At 44.4% G+C, this 18965-nt stretch overlaps 1 protein-coding gene and 1 long non-coding RNA gene across 4 annotated transcripts in view; one reads left to right on the forward strand and one right to left on the reverse strand.

Annotated features, from left to right (window-relative positions):
* LOC310833255 overlaps positions 1–18965 on the reverse strand; it is a 199036-nt gene that overhangs the window by 5584 nt on the left and 174487 nt on the right. The gene's annotated exons all lie outside the window — the stretch shown is intronic.
* Positions 15531–18965, forward strand: part of CHN1 (chimerin 1) — a 109602-nt gene continuing 106167 nt past the window's right edge. For 2 of the 3 annotated variants that reach the window (XM_083711455.1, XM_083711454.1), the window contains exon 1: positions 15532–15941. Coding sequence is in view for 2 of the 3 variants with exons in the window: in XM_083711454.1 (XP_083567580.1) it covers positions 15923–15941 (19 nt within the window). In the remaining variant the exon portion in view is untranslated. Of the gene's footprint in view, positions 15942–18965 lie in introns of all 3 variants that reach the window. The other variant, XM_083711453.1, reaches the window with a different exon arrangement.

Genomic DNA, 18965 nt, shown 5'->3' on the forward strand with positions numbered 1-18965 from the left:
CTTCGCCCTTTTGCATGCAGTACAATCCAAATACTTAGTACATTTGTTCATTTTGCACCCTTCTGATAATTCAGGTTGCCTTTTAACATACTGAAAATTAATATGTCCCAGACGGCGGTGCCATAAATGGACACAAGAATTATGGGTAGGCGTGTTCACACAACCAGCATGAACCTGTTCAACTTCATCTGGACTTGTCTCAAAATAATATAACCCATCTCTGCATTCCACCTGCAAAAGAGATACGTTATTCTTTGAAATAGTGCAAACCCCATTTTCAAACACAGTTTTAAACCCATTTCTATCAAGTTCTGACACAGACAAAATACACCCCTTCAATCCCTTTAGCACGTAGGCATCAATTTCTGTTTGCAAACATTTCAAGAACACTGTGCCTACGGTCTCTAAGGAACGTTTAGTTGAATCTGCCATTGTCACAACTTTAAGGGTTTGCAAATGTCTGCAATTCTGCAAACGGACACTAGATGGCGCCACCAGGTGGTGAGATGCACCACTGTCGATCAACCAGCGTAGATTGCTGCCTTGGCCACGCCCTTGCATCAACGCCATTGCTGAAGCCATGTGCTGTGTGCTGTGGGAGTAGCCACGACCTCCTCCTCTCCTTCGACGTCCCCTGGAACTCCTTGTCTGGTAACTAGGGGTAACGGCCTTGGTGCTGTCTTGACCAGGTTCACGTGTGCAATTCCTAATTAAATGGGAAGGGGAACCACAGCGAAAACAGTGTCTAGCTGCAAAAGCATTTACTGTGTGCTCAAACTCAGCATCAACACTCTTAGGCACAGCATAACTCCCCTTTAAAGACAAACCTCTTTCTCTTTGCCTTTTATCCTGTTCATCTGCAAGCCGAGATGAAATGTATTCAAGGGTTAATTCAGTTGAAGGCATAGCTTCCAAAGTTAGAGCTAGAGTCTCATAGCTTTTATCAAGAGAAGACAACAATATGTATGACTGCTGCTCCATAGAGAAAGGAATGCCCAGCTGTCTTAGTTGATTAAAGGCAGACACCATTTTGGCAATATGTTCTTTCACACACGCTCCCGGTTGGAGACGTAAATCAAACAAACATCTTGTAGCATGGATCTTGGCCCCCGCAGTGTTTCTGGAATTTAGCCGCTGCAGAACCGTCCAGACCTCATGCGTGTTCTTTAACTCAGAAACGTAAGGCATTTGCTCTGGTCCCACTGCCAAAACTAGTAGACCTTGGGCTTTCCTGTCACGTTTCTGTGAAGCTGCTGCTGTTGCTTTGTCTTCTGCAGACGCGTCTGCAGCTGCCTGTAAAGGCGGTGCTTCAGTACAACTCCACAACTCTTTTGCTTGCAACCAAACCCTTACTCTAGCCTTCCAATCTTGCCAATTTTTCCCATTGAGTCGCGTAAACGGGACAGAAAAACTTTCCTGGGACTCTGCCATCCTCCCTGGGGCTTAGGAACGATACTCACACACCTGTAGACCGTCTCCCAGCTGCTGAGGTGGCTCCTTGAAGAATAAGACGTCTTCCAGCGAGTACAAACTGCTCAGTGCCTGTTTAAAACTTTTCTAGGCACATTGCAGGACTCAAGCTGCTTTGAAAGCTTTCGTTGTCGGCAACCGCTTCTGACTTCGCTCCAGTCCTTGCATAAATCACTCTGAACTGCACTCCTTAGCTCCTTCTTGACGTACAAACACCCATAACCTGTCCCATTAAACTTTAATTAGTTTAATGTAAATGCCCAGTGCGCTTCCATCGTCACAAGTCCCACTACAGCAGAGTATTTCGCACAGCAGTTGAAGAAGGGCAGGAGAGGCAGTATCTTTTCAAAGAGGAGTCTTGGAGCATGCGGTTTGTAACTCAAAGATAAGGTTTATTTACAAAAACAAAAACAACCCTGGCGAAGAACCACACATCTCAGCAAACACGCCCAAAAAGGGGGAGAAAGGGAAGAACAAACACACAGGAGACTATTTATACAAACTCATGTTCCTGGAAGCCTAATGACCTCCAGCTGCTCAGTGATTAGAGCGTTTCTGCTACCCTTTAACCCTTTGATAGCAACAGCAACAAGCAGTGACTTTCTCCTTGCCTGCCTTTGTGGAGGTGGGAGATCAGCTTGAGCACTACTTGACCAGTTACTAATGACAGAACACAATAGCAAGAATTGACTATTAGGCAAAAGGGTTCTTCCTCTCCCATCCCTACTCCGAAAAAGACAAGCAGGAAGCCAGAGATTAGCTTGCCTAAACACTCAACTTCTGCCAGTGGCTACAGGCTTGGAGACATGCTCCAACATGTGCCAGAGACACTGAACTGGTATGATACCCATTATGATCACATATGTGCCAATCTGGTATATATTCTATTTCCCTACTGGCATGATGGCCCCTCAAAACCCTGTATGCAGGACTTCCTTTTATCTGATTTGAAACATCTTTGGATGAGCTTTCCTGTCGCACAGTTTTCTCCAATCTAGTGCCTTCCAGGTGTTCTGGACTCCCATCATTCCCAGCCCATAAGGCCAATGATCAGGGATGCTGGGAGTTGTACAAAACATCTGTCCCAAGAGGAGTGCTTGGATGCATCTGGAGTTTTCCTTGAGATCCAAACTAGAAAAGCCTAGGAAGAGTGAAAGCACCATGTTGCCACATTGTGATGGTGGCTTTTGAACAATCTCCAGCCAATGCAGGAGTAATAGGTGCACACCCTGTTATATTAAAATCTTGCCCCCAAGTTTAAAAACTTAATTTGCAAGTTACCAGCTTGGGGAGTTGCTGGGCAGTTCAAAAACAGATGTCTGGGTTGTATCTCTCCCCGTATATGGCTATTCAGTTGACTATCCTTATCACATCAACCATCTGAATTGACAACCAGCGGGATGTAAGGGCGCCAATGACCGTAATTGTGTCCAAGTATCCAACAAGGCTGCATTCCCCTTCTCGGAATCCAAACTGTTTCTGTTCGGTCCTGGATCCCTTCTGCATTACACCCAATGAAGAGAAGGCCACGAGTCTTCTAAAGAAAGATAATGAAACAGCTAAGTGGAGCCATTTTTCCAGACCCAAAGACTCCAGTCTAACCATTCTAGTCGAGATGGTTTTAGAAAACAAAGTACTGTAATCCCCTCCATTAAATCATAGAGCAGTGGCAGGAAAAGCTTTATTAACAATTTTATGTCAGGGAAGTTCCCTGCACCATACTTGGGAAGGAGTACTTTCTAGCATTCAAAGACTACGTGGAAGAGAGCAACATCAGATCATTAGATTCTACAGAATGCAAGAAATGGTTATGGTTACCCGAGTTTTGTTTGCTTCCAGATCTGTATTCTCACAAGCCTCAGGCTCCTTCAGGGCACCACCTTCAGATCTGGGCTACAGAAACAGTTCTATACTTGGAGCAGTGATGGCCAAACTTGGCCCTCCAGCTGTTTTGGGACTACAACTCCCATCATCCCTAGCTAACAGGACCAGTGGTCGGGGATGATAGGAATTGTAGTCCCAAAACAGCTGGAGGGCCAAGTTTGGCCATCCCTGACTTAGAGGATTGTATTCAACTAAATTCTACTCAGCATCAACCTGTTGAAATCAAGGAGCTTCAGTTAATCATGTCCATTGGTTTCACCAGGTCTATACTTTAACTTAGTTGGATACAGCTTTGTACAGATTGTATTGTTCTCCTGACAATTCCAAATAGAAAAGTGGGAAACCAGAGATGATGACAAGTTACAATGTCAGCAGTGAAGAAGTGGGATGTCTTACCTCCATACGCCTGACTGAGGTCTCCATTAGATGTGTTTCCACATACCTATTAAGATGCATCACTGGAGGTTCCTGCAATGTTATACAGAGCCATCTGAACAGACTTCAGCGTCCTGGAACTCTTCAAAGAGTTCTCAAGCCAATGGAGGCGAGGTGAGCTTTTTCATGAGTTGTTGAATTGATACCTCTTTTAAGATTAACAGGACTACTTGTTCATGCAAAGATGGATTGACTACACTCTAGATCCACCCATTATGCATTAATAATTCAAGTGGGTAAAGGTTGAAGCACCATGGCAGTTCCTCCCAGCTCACCCACTCAGGTCTCAATAATACACATCAGATCAGCACCATCATTAGCTATACTGATCTGGCATGAAACACTAGCACACAGAGGATGGTGAGCACAGCAGATGAGCAACTGGAAACTTGAGAGTAAGGAACAAGGTGTCAATAGATGGGGGAACAGACAGGGGGAGATATGATTATCCTTCTTAGAGTGGTAAAGGTACCGTAAATCCTCCATTATTTACCTGCTGGTGTAGCAGAAGCAAAAAGCAGGGCAAGATTGTACGGCAAGTTTCCTACATATTTATAACTGCCAAGGTATCTGACATTGTGTTTGATGCACCATAATCTGCCGTCTGAGAGTTTATATTTTAAAGAAAATATGGTGAGATTGTGTGCACTCACTTCTGAATTTGCTAGTAATAAGCATTCTTTAAACAGCTCTCATTTAGAGCAAGAAATCAATACTACCAGCCTCTAACCCACATCCAAAGTACCTGGACAGAAGCCAGTTTAATATGACTGAAGCAAACGGTATTAAATTTGAGTTAAGCCTTGAGTTCTTTATTTCAACTAGGCTTGCATACTGTGGTTGACCAGGAGCGACTTAGGGACTTGTCTGCAGTAGAATTTGACCATGAACTACAGGCAGTTTCATAGGAACAGAGTTGTTTGTACTGCCAGTTATCTGAGTAATGTCAGTGGTTTGCTACTAGTGGCTTTGAAGTTTAAAAATAACAACAAAAGTATGATGGCATTAGCCTTTTTTAAAAAAACCTAGAGTCCACTACTATTAGATATACAAGGTGTTCTGCTCTGCTGGCAGATATATATTCATATGGGTGTATAGGAAATACAACAAAAGATTTGGCTCTGTATACCTGGACACTGAGGTCCAGCTCCGAGGGCCTTCTGGCGGTTCCCTCACTATGAGAAGTGAAGTTACAGGGACCCAGTAAGAGGGCCTTCTCAGCAGAGGCACCCACCCTGTGGAATGCCCTCCCATCAGATGTCAAGGAAATAAACAACTATCTGACTTTTAGAAGACAACTGAAGGCAGCCCTGAATGGGGAAGTTTTTTAATGTTTGATGTCTTGCTGGGTTTTAATTTGTTGGAAGCTGCCCAAAGTGGCTGAGGCAACTCAGTCAGATAGATGACGCATAAATAATTATTTATAAATAGGTGGCATATTATTATTATTATTATTATAGATCAAAGGGCAGCTGAATTGTCACAGACTGCACTTCTTGTATTTCATCATCAGTAGTAACCCTATTCAGACACAAGTCCAACACAGGAAGTGGCGCTACACTGAGCATGCTGACCCTTGACACTGAATGAGCCAAAAGGCCGCCTCCCCTTGCTTTTGTGCATACAGTGGTACCTCGGGTTAAGAACTTAATTCGTTCTGGAGGTCCGTTCTTAACCTGAAACTGTTATTAACCTGAGGTACCACTTTAGCTAATGGGACCTCCCGCTGCCGCCACCGCACGATTTCTGTGCTCATTCTGAAGCAAAGTTCTTACCCCGAGGTACTATTTCTGGGTTAGCGGAGTCTGTAACCTTAAGTGTCTGTAACCTGAAACGTCTGTAACCCGAGGTACCACTGTATAGCCAGAGCATTTGGAGCGAAGGCTTTCTCCTCGCAGATGTTCCCACTGTGCGCAAAGATGCTGAGGGAAAAGTTACATGCAGTGACAAGGATAGGGCTGCTCTGCTCACGTGTTGGGCTTATCATGCCAGAATAGGGCTACAGTTGTCCTAGCATGTCTATATTAATACCGGTAGTGGGCCAAGGACATCACCTTGCCAACAAAGGTCCGTATAGTTAAAGCTATGGTTTTCCCAGTAGTGATGTATGGAAGCGAGAGCTGGACCATAAAGAAGGCTGATCGCCAAAGAATTGATGCTTTTGAATTATGGTGCTGGAGGAGACTCTTGAGAGTCCCATGGATTGCAAGAAGATCAAACCTATCCATTCTGAAGCAAATCAGCCCTGAGTGCTCACTGGAAGGACAGATCCTGAAGCTGAGGCTCCAATACTTTGGCCACCACATGAGAAGAGAAGACTCCCTGGAAAAGACCCTGATGTTGGGAAAGATGGAGGGCACAAGGAGAAGGGGACGCAGAGGACAAGATGGTTGGACAGTGTTCTCGAAGCCACAAACATGAGTCTGACCAAACTGCGGGAGGCGGTGGAAGACAGGAGTGCCTGGTGTGCTCTGGTCCAGGGGGTCACGAAGAGTCAGACACGACTAAACGACTAAACAACAACAAATTGGGCCAAGAAACCTTTGCCTTTATTCTGGGACAGCCCTACGATGAGGCAGCTGCCTCAGGCACCATATGCTGAGGTGGGGGAAGTGGCCAGAACTATAACCATCACGTGGCCTGTCCTACAGCCTGCTGCCCTCCAGGGCAGTAGAAGACACAGCCCTTTCGCCAGTATTGGAGTACCAGTCCAATGGTCCAACTACCAGTCCACTGGTCCCCTGTACAGTGGTACCTCGGTTTTCGAACAACTTAGCTCCCAAACAACAATTTTAATTTTTATCACCTACAATACTGACTTATTTTATAGTACAGAACATATTGCTTTCATTTTGTGAATCAATGGTCTTGTTAGATAGTAAAAAAGGGGAAAAATAAGTCTAAACTCAATTTTCTCCTCTTAGGCAAAGACCACAAAATGACCTGGAGGGTCGCCAGATTCCACACCAACACCACTACCTTTCTGCCCTTTTATTCTTCTTCTTAAATTTTTTATACCACCCTTCATCCGTAGATCTCAGTGGAAGCAATGTGACCAAAAACTATGTGAAACAGAAATCAGATAACTTGAAGAACAGACACTTGCCACATCAGTCAAATCAGTCAACTAGATAAACCTCCCTTAGATAACTCTATTCTTCTCTAGCAGTCGTTTTCTTTCTTTCAAAACCCTAGTTTTCTACTGTTCCATCATACTTTGAAATAAAGCACCATCTAGTGGCGAGTGAAAATAATGTTGGGAAAATACTTTTGAAACGTAAGGCATTTCCCTGATTGACATTATTAACCTTTATTCAGAGATCTGGAAAAAAAGTAAACGCAGTTGTTACAAGGCAAAGACATTTTTGTAAACAGAGCAAACATTTCCATAGCCTTAAGTGTGAGCAAGCTGGTTAAAAGATTTTTAAACAGCATGGGGAACAAGATGGTACCACAGCACAACTCTCAGACAATCACTCAATTTTATTCTTTGAAACTGACCCTGGTGATAGGATCAGGACCACTATAAAATAGTGTTCTCCAATACCCATTGGCAGTGGCGTAGTGTGGGGGGTGCAGGGGGGCCGCCCGCACCGGGCGCAACATCTGGGGGTTAGGGGGCGCAAATGCACGGGTTAGGGGGCGCAAATTACTTGCCTTGCCCCGGGTGCTGACAACCCATGCTACGCCACTGCCCATTGGGATAGCAATACTCATTGGGATAGCATTGTCAATGGTATCAAAAGCTTCTGAGAGATCAAGAATACCATGGTCACACACTTTCCCGCTTCCTTCTCCTGATAAAGGTCACCAGTCAGGATGACCAAGTCTGATTCAGTCCCACAACGAGGCCTGAATCCAGATTGAAATTGGTCAGGACAATTTGCTTCATCCAAGAGTACTTGCAATTGTTGCACCACAACCCTCTTAATCGCCTTCCCTAAAAAGCAGGTTATTTGTGACTGGGTAGTGGTTGTCACAGGACGTGGGTGGCGCTATGGGTTAAACCACAGAGCCTAGGACTTGCTGATCAGAAGGTCGGCAGTTCGAATCCCCATGATGGGGTGAGCTCCCATTGCTTAGTCCCTGCTCCTACCAACCTAGCAGTTCAAAAACACAAAGTGCAAGTAGATAAATAGGTACCGCTCCAGCGGGAAGGTAAACGGCGTTTCTGTGCGCTGCTCTGGTTCACCAGAAGCAGCTTAGTCATGCTGGCCACATGACCCGGAAGCTGTACGCCAGCTCCCTTGGCCAATAAAGCGCCGCAACCCCAGAGTCAGTCACGACTGGACCTAATGGTCAGGGCTCCCTTTACCTTTAGTTGTTGTCACAGGCTAATTAGTTGAGGGTGGGCTTTCCAAGACTTCCCAGAGAGAATTACTGTTTACAGTGGTATGATACTATTTTCAGTGTATCGCAAGGATGGGGCCTCAGTCTGAACTGGAACTGGACCAAACATTTAGATTTGCCTTTTTACCCATGGGTCTGGTGTTCTGACCTGGCCCTTCTACAGTGTTGCAGAATGAAATAAGAACTGCCATTTGCTCCTTACTGATTTTAATAAAATTGTTGCTGTTATATCTTAAGGTATAGCAGGTGCATGAATCCATCTATAATAGCAATGGTGAAATTTCCTTTGCTGAAATACAGTTGCACCTTGGTTGAAGGACGCCTTGCGAGTCGAACGTTTTGGCTCCCAAACACCGCAAACCTGGAAGTGTTTTGTTTTGCGAACGTTCTTTGGAACCCAAACATCCGACGCGGGTTCCATGGCTTCCAGTTGGCTGCAGGACTGTGATTTGGTTTCCGAAAGTTTTGGAAGTCGGACTGACTTCCGGAACGGATTCCGTTTGATTTCTGAGGTACCACTGTAATTACTTTTCATGTGTGGGTATTCCCATATTCTAGATTTCTGGAACCTTGAGGTAAGCAGCACAGAATGGAATGTTCATTGTGAAGCCGTAACAGATTTCTACAACAACGAGAATTGTTGGTTCTGGAAGATACAAAACTGAGCTAGATAGGCCTTTGATCTTAATGGGCAAGCGGTTTCAATACATGCAGTCACTGAGGCAGTATCCCAAATTCTTCATCGGCTTCATTTAACCTTCTCAAACGATCGTGTAACGTTGCCCTAAATGGACCTGACAGAGCAAGAGAATGGCTGTGGTTACAATTCTCCATGGAATCTAAGAATGAAACTTTAATTATCAAGCAGCCCTAGTGTATTAATTGCAAATTGCTCTCAATTCAGGTCAAAACAAATAGTACATTCTTCTCTTCTAATTATTTTTTTTTTACTTACGCCCCTCAATGTGTTGTTTTGCATATTTTCAAATCACTTGCACCCTTCTCATTTGAGAGACAATTTCGGCAACATTTCCCCAGTGCTATTTTTCAGTTCATTGAAAGAACCGAAAATGCTATATATACATATGTGTTATGGGATTTATATGTCATCCTTCAACATCCTTTTTTTATATAAACGACAATAAACATACCAATACAAGCAGTGGTACAGATAGGTGATCTTAGTCTCTAGGCTTAATGGTCTTAAGAGGGCTTTCTCTTTAGATTACTTCCTTTACCTAAAAAACATGGTAAGCCAGCCCTGTTGTGCTTGGGGGGCTTCCTGCTGCTTCCCAGGACTTCTGCTCCAAAGTGCAGCCATTATTATTACTATTATTATTATTTCATTATTTATACCCCGCTCATCTGGCTGGGTTTTTCCAGCCACTCTAGCTGGCTTACAGAATATATAAAAGATAATAAAGCATCAAACATTAAAAACTTCCCAATACAGGGCTGCCTTCAGATGTCTTCTAAAAGAAGAAGAAGAGTTTGGATTTGATATCCTGCCTTTCACTCCCTTTAAGGAGTCTCAAAGCGGCTAACATTCTCCTTTCCCTTCCTCCCCCACAACAAACACTCTGTGAGGTGAGTGAGGCTGAGAGACTTCAGAGAAGTGTGACTGGCCCAAGGTCACCCAGCAGCTGCATGTGGAGGAGCGGGGAAGCGAACCCGGTTCACCAGATTACGAGTCTACCGCTCTTAACCACTACACCACACTGGCTCCTTGACACTGAAGGGAGCACGCTCCACAGGGAGGGCGCCACTACAGAGAAGGCCCTCTGCCTGGTTCCCTGTAACCTTGCTTCTCGCAGTGAGGGAACCGCCAGCAGAAGATGGCATCGCTGAATACAAAACTGTGGTGATCATGGATCCAACTCCTTATTACAGTCCTATAACACCCTCATTTTACTGCATACCCAAGAACCACAACTGACGTTTTGAGGGAAATCCATATTTAGATAGGGAGCTTGAGCCAAGAGCAGCAGACATGAAAGGATGTGTTTGTTAAGACAGAGATATGTATCCGCATTAAACTGCAGATCTGCCTGCCCGGGCAACACTGCACATGTGGAAATGGATCTGAAAATAATGTTCTCTAACTTGCATGACTTACATTTGTTGCCCATGTGAAGTGGGGGGCTGCATTTCTGTGTACTGAAGGTGGCCCATCTACAGTGGTACCTCAGGTTAAGTACTTAATTCGTTCCGGAGGTCCATTCTTAACCTGAAACTGTTCTTAACCTGAAGCACCACTTTAGCTAATGGGGTCTCCTGCTGCCGCCGTGCCGCCAGAGCACGATTTCTGTTTTCATCTTGAAGCAAAGTTCTTAACCTGAAGCACTATTTCTGGGTTAGTGGAGTCTGTAACCTGAAGCGTATGTAACCTGAAGCGCATGTAACCTGAGGTACCACTGTATTACTTTCTGAGTATCTAAGATGTTTTCTGAGGCTTTCATAGAGGGTCATGTCAACAAAACAGCTATTTTGAATATAAAACACCCTGCCCAAGCACTTGAGACAATCACTGTATTGGAGCAAGTAACTCAGGGCCCAATCCTGATTTGATATATGTAGAAATATATAATTAGTTTGAATACCATCCGTGCTTTTTTTCTGGGAGGACGCAGGGCTACACATACCCCTAAACATTTTGTGAATCTAACAGGAAAAGAAACTAAAAAAAATTACAAATGTTAGTTTCTTCTCTAGCACAGTGAATCGTCAGTTCCGTTGCTACCCCCAATGTCGGCTTCCTTTCCTTTCCTGGTGTTTCCTGAGTCTCAGACGGAAGCAAGCGTTTAATGTGTGAAGCAGTGTGAAATGGGGATGTACGGTGTTTTACTAATGAAATCTCATGCCAACGTGGAAGTTACTGTGAGTTGTCAGCTGTGTAATAGGATGTAATGAATGTTCTTTGTACTTTTGTCCATTTACTGTATTTATTTTCCCGATTTGAACTACAAAATGGTGATTTTCTTGAGTCAAAATGACAGTACCCCTTGAATACTATTATATTACTCAGTATAACAATCAAAGTATAAACTATTACACAGAGTTAAGCATAGCAAGTACTTTATTACAACTAATTTTTATTAAGTGTTCAGAACATAGAATCTAAGACAATGAAAATGGCAAAAAAGGTGATTTAAGCAATGTGTAGTAACAGAGGGGAGTGGGGGAATGTTCTGTTCAGGCCATGATCCTTGCTGTAAGAATCTTGATTGTTCCAATACGTATGTCTTTCATATCTTCTTCCTGGGGGTATGCTATTTCTCAAATCACTGCTTGTAGGGGGAAGGGGCAATTGCAGACCCTCCAAGTGTCATTATTTCCCAGGGACAGTCCTGGATTTACAGAAGCTGTCCCGGTTTTAGATTTGATCTTGGAATGTCCTGCTTTTCCTTAGGACGTCCCTATTTTCAGCAGAGAAATGTTGGAAGGAATGGAGTTGTGTGACCCCCGAGCCAAGGAGATAAGTAACTATACAACCTTTAGAAGCCATTTGACGGCAGCCCTATATAGGTAAGTTTTGTAACATTTAATGTTTTATTATGTTTTTATATATGTTGGAAGCCCCCAAACTGGCTGGGGCAACCCAGTCAGATGCGCAGGATATAAATAATAAAGTTGTTGTTGTTGAATAGGAAGTCCCTATTTTCATCAGATAATTTTTTGAGGGTGTGCAATCGCCTCTGTCCCCTGTTGGGAGCCACACCTGTATCATTGTGTAGGGGACAGTCACATCTGCCTGTGGTGCAGCAGAGCCAACCTGAGGTAGCTTACAATTTCAGGACAGCCTTATTTGCTTAAAAACCACAGAGACTTCTTGCAAATTTAGTCACGTTAGAGAGAGAGAGAGAGAGAGAGAGTGCGCACATCTGGGCATTAAAACCTAGATAGGCCAGCTGGAGGCCTCATCTGAATGACACAATACTATGTAACGAAATTGTAGAAAAGTTTGACAATCTCTTGACATTTCCGTGTGCATGCTTCTGGTTTTCAGGAGAATTTATGAACATAGCCTTCAGGGTGCCGATTATGCTTGCTGTGATTTAGGGAAGCGTTTGGGGCACAGCTGAAGAGGAAAAGTAAATTAGGGCAAATTAGTGGTTTCTTTTCAGCAGATTCAACCACTTTCCTTTCCCACCCCCAGCAGCTGATAAAGTGCAGGCATACCTCAGAGATATTGTGGGTTCGGTTCCAAACCACCACAATAAAGCAAATATCGCAATAAAGCAAGTCACACACACAAAATTGTTTCCCAGTGTATATAAAAGTTATGTTTACACTATACTGTAGTCTATTAAGCCAGGGCCCCTTGGCTGCAGGAGCGGCAGGGGGAAAACTTAGCTCCAGCCCTAGCCAGCTCCACTCCTTTGGCCAGAAGGACAGTGGCAGCCGGGGGCTTCTTTCCCCTGGAAGCAGCGGGGCTGCCTGCAGCTGCACCCACATCCTCGCAAGGAACAGTGTCTGTGAAGTGCAATAAAATGAGGTATGTCTGTAATGACTAATCAGGTTTCTCTAAGGAGATCCCATTAAAGATATAACTATGGCATAACCGTATGCAAAACTCATTTCCAAGTCTGGAATGTGTAACAACAAGATCAACCAGTTTTGGACAGCACTCTACAGGAAATGCACAAATGACTATTCTGGGGTCTATAGTGCTCTTTCTACACTTCTAATTTCCCTTCCTAGAGTATCTCCACCCAGACTGACCTCCATTGGTATGAAACCAAGGAAAGAATTAGCAAAGTTCTCCTCCAGTTTAGTGCCAAATTGTTTACCTCACAGATGAGGAACCTTTGGCCCTTCTGAGGTTGTTGGACCCGGGTTACACAGTGTTAGTAACTCAGGAATATAATCTAGGCACTAAATGGCTCCCTAAACCATGTTACAGTCGCCAAAACAGAATGTCTAGTTGCCATTTCTGGCCCAGACGGCTTGAAAGTATTGTTTTTCAAATGATGGACTGACTGTGATTGGTTATCAGTTAAACATCTGGCTAGTTCAGATGACAACCTTGAACTAGGTTAAGACTTTTGAGAACTTAAAGAAGGAAATTCACTTGATCCAGGGACAGTCCACATATATATTAGCCTATTCCGACCTCTTCTTCATAAACACATAAGAATATTCTGCACAACTATGGGCAGGGCAGCTTGATTGCACCATTTTGAAAGAAGGCAAGATTCCCCATATGTATGTCACAGATCAGGAATTCCGTGTGTGTTTTCCCCCCAAGAGCTGCCAGGTCAAAAATTCAAAGCCCCAAAGAGTTCACCCTAATAATAACGTTCAGAAACTTCAGCCTGTTCAGAATTTGGTGGTCAGGTTGCTCACCGGGGCAAGATGGTTTGAGCATATTGCACCAATCCTTACCCTGGCTGGCAATTAGTTTCTGGGCCCAAATCACAATGTGGGTTCTGACCTATAAAGCTCAGGACTGCAATATCTAAAGGATCACCTGTCCTCTCCCTACCCGCTACGTGGACTAGGGCTTCCATACGTCCAAGGGGAATTTCCGAAAGGTGGTGCTTTTTGGTTTTCCTTTAAAAAAACAAGATCACATTTGAGGTTTTCCTCTAAAAAAGCTCAACAATCTTTCGGGATGTTCTGGTTTTTACTTTTGAAATATAGCAACCCTAAACCCTGCAATAATCATCATCTTCATGTGCCGCCTGGAGAGCGGCAACTTGAGAACAGGCCTTTTCTGCGGTGGCTCCCCATTTGCAGAATACTGAGGAGACTCTTGAGAGTCCCATGGACTGCAAGAAGATCAAACCTATCCATTCTGAAGGAAATCAGCCCTGAGTCCTCACTGGAAGGACAGATCGTGAGGCTGAGGCTCCAGTACTTTGGCCACTTCATGAGAAGAGAAGACTCCCTGGAAAAGACCCTGATTTTGGGAAAGATGGAGGGCACAAGGGGAAGGGGACAACAGAGGACGAGATGGTTGGACAGTGTTCTCGAAGCTACTAGCATGAATTTGACCAAACTGCGGGAGGCAGTGGAAGACAGAAGTGCCTGGCGTGCTCTGGTCCATGGGGTCACGAAGAGTCGGACACGACTCAACAACAACAACAACAACAAACGTTCAACCAGGCCTTTGACAGCGCCATAGCTACAGGGAAGCTAGCTGTGCCCCGGGTGAAGCCTCCAGAAGGGTGCTGTTATGTACTGAGATGAATAGGATCCAAAATGCAGCAGTCTGATTGGTCCTAGAACAATAGGATCCAAAATGCAGCAGCCTGATTGGTCCTAGAACAATAGGATTCAGAATGCAGCAGTCTGATTGGTCCTAGAACAATGCAGCAGTATGATTGGTCCGCAGGAGCCACCCAATCCAGCTCCAGGTAGAAGTGAATCCACAACCTGATTGGCCTACAGAATCCCTGAATTAGCCAATGAAGTGCAGCCTATTGTGTAAATAATGTATATAAAGCAGATATTTTGGGGGAACTCTCATTCCTCCTCACCACTATGAGCTGAGTAAAGAGAATGAAATCCACTCCCGATTCCGAGTATATTTTAGGTCCCATTGAGGTTCCCAGCCTGCATATGCAGATGTTTGTGGGTGGGTGTTAAACTGGGTCTTTGACCTGGGTAAAAGAAAGCCTAGTTTCGCCCCTGCCTTTTGGCTGATAAACATTCCATGGTTTCTTTAAATATGGGATGAGGTGGGGCAATCGATTTGTTTTTGTTTGATTATGTATTTTGTATTCTTGTTTTTCATTTTTTCCTGTTGCAGAATGCCTTAGGATCTTCGGATGAAGAGCGGCGTACAAATTTATTAAATGATAATAATGTAGAGCTGTTTGGTTTGTTTTTAGCAGCTATGCTGAGGCCATGGGTGTAGCCAGGATTCTTTTTTGGGGGGAGGGGGAGAAGAACCTCAGTTAGCTAAGTATTTTTATTTACTTGATTTTTTTGGTGGGGGGGGGCAGCTGCCCCCTCTGCCTACGCCCCTGACTGAAGCATCCTTTTTTCAGTAGCCCTGGCAAAGCATCCTTGTGGAATGGACCACAGCCGCAGGTGACCTCAGAATTCTCACCTGCGCTCAGAAACAAGGAAACCCGCGCGCGCCCTTTTCCAGGATGGAAAAGGAGACGGGGGGGGTGTCTGCGTATTTATTTGAAGAAGGGGCAGCCCCCTTTCCTCCACAGCCCTTTCTCAGAGCACCTCCGCCCTCATTTCTGGAGGCTTGCTGCTGCTCTGACCCTTTCCTCCCATGCCCCGTCTTGTCAAGGCCTTGCCTCTCTCGGGGTGGGTGGGGGGGTGGATGGAGATGGAGGGGCCCAGGGGACGGGAGGTGGCGGCGCGTGAACCTCCCGTTGCCATGGGAACTCACGCCGGGCTCGGCAACGCCGCGGAGGAGGCAGGAGGGAGGGGAAGCAGCTTGGTCATGTGGCGAAACAAGATGGCTCCCGGAGCCTGAAGGGCTGCAGCCTGAGGTGGCCAAAGCGGGCGGCGCGCGCTTCCTTCTGCAAAAGGAGCGAGAGTCCTTTTCCTCGGCGGGGCTCCTTAAGTTGGCCGCCCCACGCCCAACTCTCACCAGCCATTCCTCTCCCAGGGTTGAGAGAGAAATGCATTCCTCTCTGGGGCAAGTGGCTCCTTGGGCAACAAGGCAATAACTTTTTATTGCAGCCTCGCCGCTCTTTGTGTGTTTGTGTGTGTGCCCCCACACCCGCCGCGGACGGGAGAGCTTGCAGAGCCCAATGTCCAGTCCAGCCCTCCTGAGCAGCCCCGACGTGATCCTGCGACTTGCGGCACCTTCGCAATGGCTCTTACCTTGTTTGGTGAGTAGGATCTCTCGTTCGGCATCCAGCTCCTCTCCACCCCACCCCCTTGTCAGTTAGACAGCATGCAATAGGGAGTTTGCGTTGCAGGATTTAAGAGGTGTGAGCCCCCTGGTTGCCCCCCCCTCCTCTCTCTCTCTCTCTCTCTCTCTCTCTCTCTCTGCCTGTGGCATTCCTTATTCACTTAATTCCTGGCTAGAAAAAACAAAGCTGCTCTCTTTCCCCCATTGTCTCCGCTCGAGGCACATCTTATGGGCGTGTGCTTGGCCCCCCTGCCAATTTCGGGGGTTTGGAGTTGATTGGCATCTCGGAGTATTAAGTTCCAGACTTTCCAGATGATCTCTTTTTTAAACAACAACACAAAAAACCACCACCATCTGTGTGTCCATACAATAACTAGCTTTTGCTGTAGAGTTTGCATTTGAAACAATGGTAAGTGGGGGTCCCTCAAAAGAAGTGTTGAAATCACTTCCCCGCCCCTGTCATCCCTCTGGTTTGCAAGGCACTCAAATATATATGAGTATCTATCTATCTAAAGGCATGGAAACATTAAAAAGAAATCCAAAATCTGTACTTTTGGGCAGTATAAGGATATTGCTCTATATGGATTTGTGATTTATTTTTTAGCTTCTCTTTGGCATCAGAGAAAGAAGTTCTCACCAAGAGGGATTGGGTTGTTGTTGTTTGTACAGAACGTAACATATTTTCATTTCCTCCTAAGCAGATATTATATATATATATATATATATATATATATATGACAGCAAAAGCTGTGAGCATCTTCATAGAATTTGCTGAACAATTTCAAGAGAGGCTATACATCCAAGAAATGAAATGTCCTTTAAAAAAAAAAATAGAGAGAGAGAGAGCTTTCAGTTGATATTTGATTTTAGCTGTAAGCGCCGTTTCTGGTAAATAAAGCAATAAAATGGCAGAGTTTTATATGCTGGCATATTAATATATTTAAACTGATTATTAAACTTAATTATGCACATTCCTAATGTAATAATTAAAAATGACTTTGTTACATTGAAGGAAGCAAAATATAATCTCGATATTAACATATCATTTGTGGAAGCAAATTTCATTACATAAATAACTCATAGCTGCTACTTAACTTGAGAAGTGCTTTCTACTGACTAATTTTGCATAATTAGAATTTATGCATAATGTGTTTCCACATAATCTTATAGAGATGGTGTTTACTTCTCATATTTAGAATCAGATTTTTGCTGAGTGTCTGACACTTCTGGTAATGCAAAGTTTGTTAAGACTCAGCATTGCTTTCTTGGGCTTTTCGCCTCATGTTATTATAGCTGCTGCATTTTTATCCCTACAATTTAGTGTGCTCTTTATATTTTGTGAAAGTTATTCAGGGGAGACTTGGTGGATTCCTAATTTATTTATCTACAGAGCTATTTCTTGATATGTACAGAACTTATGAAATTATACTTTAGGTTACCCAAGTCTACCTGTAATGGAAAACTATCCAGCCAAATTACTCACATTGCAGTTCTCCCTTAGGTCTTTCATTGATCCTCCATCTCTGCTGATTAATGACTAAAATGAGATTACTTGTGGCTGAAGAAATCTTATGAAAGCCTTGCATAGCTAGTGGGAGACCAGTTGCCCATCATTTTTCTTTCTTCCCCTCTCCATTCTCCTGATAATTGCTGGCTCTTCACAAACCAGGAGCACTGCTGGTGAAGTGGCAGCAGCAGCTGAGGTCACCAGCACAATGAAAATATCAAGATTAGTTCATAGTCTCTGCAGCTCTGCAGAAACCAGAAGACAGCCAATATAAAAGGCTGTGAAACACCTAAGCTTTGCAGGTGTGTAAAACACTGTTTCAAACCTGGATCGTAGTTTTTTGAATTACCAACTTTGGGGATTTAACCTTAATGAGCAAATCACAGACACACTCAAAAAGCCCAGTCACTTGCAGCAACTCTTAGAAAATCCTGGTAGTCATTGTATAATAATGATGATGATGTACAATTCTACATTCTCCAGACGTCAGAGACAGCTACAAACCTCTTATTGATGTGCTGCTTCTCTTGGAATCTCTATTGTTACTTTTAAAACATATTTCTGAGTAGTTGGTAAAATTATTTGTGTGGTTAGCAGATGTTGCTTCTCTCTCCCTCTGTCTCTCCATGGATAGATAGATAGATAGATAGATAGATAGATAGATAGATAGTCCTTGCATTTAGTGCCCTTTTAATGTAATATTCTATTGCTAAACACCAGCTGTGTTCTGCATCAGTCTTGTGATGAGTACTAAACAAATGAACAGAAGCATTGCCAAAGAGACACTATTGTCCCTTGAAGAAACTATTGTGCAAGATCTACGACAGGGGTGGCCAACTCCCAAGAGACTGTGATCTTACTCACAGAGTTAAAAACTGGCAGTGATCTACCCCCTTTTTGGGGGTTCAGGTCAAAGTTGTTGAGCTTTTCTTAGGAAGGAGAAAGGCCCATTTTTGGGGGGTTCGGGTCACAGTTGTTGAGTTTTTTCAGGGAGGAGGTAAAATGTTGAGCTTTTTTTAGGGGAGCCACAGTTGTTCAGCTTCTTTGTGGGGAGCAAATGATCTTCCAGTGATCTACTGGTAGATCACGATCTACCTGTTGGACACGCCCAATCTATGAGTTAGCAGGACATGATCAGAAGAGTTTCTCTTTAGTCATTCATAACCAAATCATGGCAGGGAGGAGGGACAGTGCAGGTTCATTCTGTACAGGCCCCTCCACAAGGCTGTCCCTGTGTTGGAGGCATTTTTGCAGCAGGGCAATTTTCCCTGTGAGCTTGAGCCCTGAGTGCTCAATGGGGACAGCCTAGCCACATTCAATAGGCTGCTCTACTACACACAACACATGGAGAGCTTTGATTTGAGGCCAGCACAGGGCAAACATATATAGTCCCTCTCTCCTCCTCAACAGGATTATCTGCATTTAAAGAGGGCCACAAAATTGGCTGTGGTGGGGAGAAACAAGCCACCTCTGGTGGTGAACGGGATCCGTTCC

This window comes from Podarcis gaigeae, assembly GCF_964106915.1.
Source record: "Podarcis gaigeae genome assembly, chromosome: 1".
Taxonomy (NCBI): Eukaryota; Metazoa; Chordata; class Lepidosauria; order Squamata; family Lacertidae; genus Podarcis; species Podarcis gaigeae.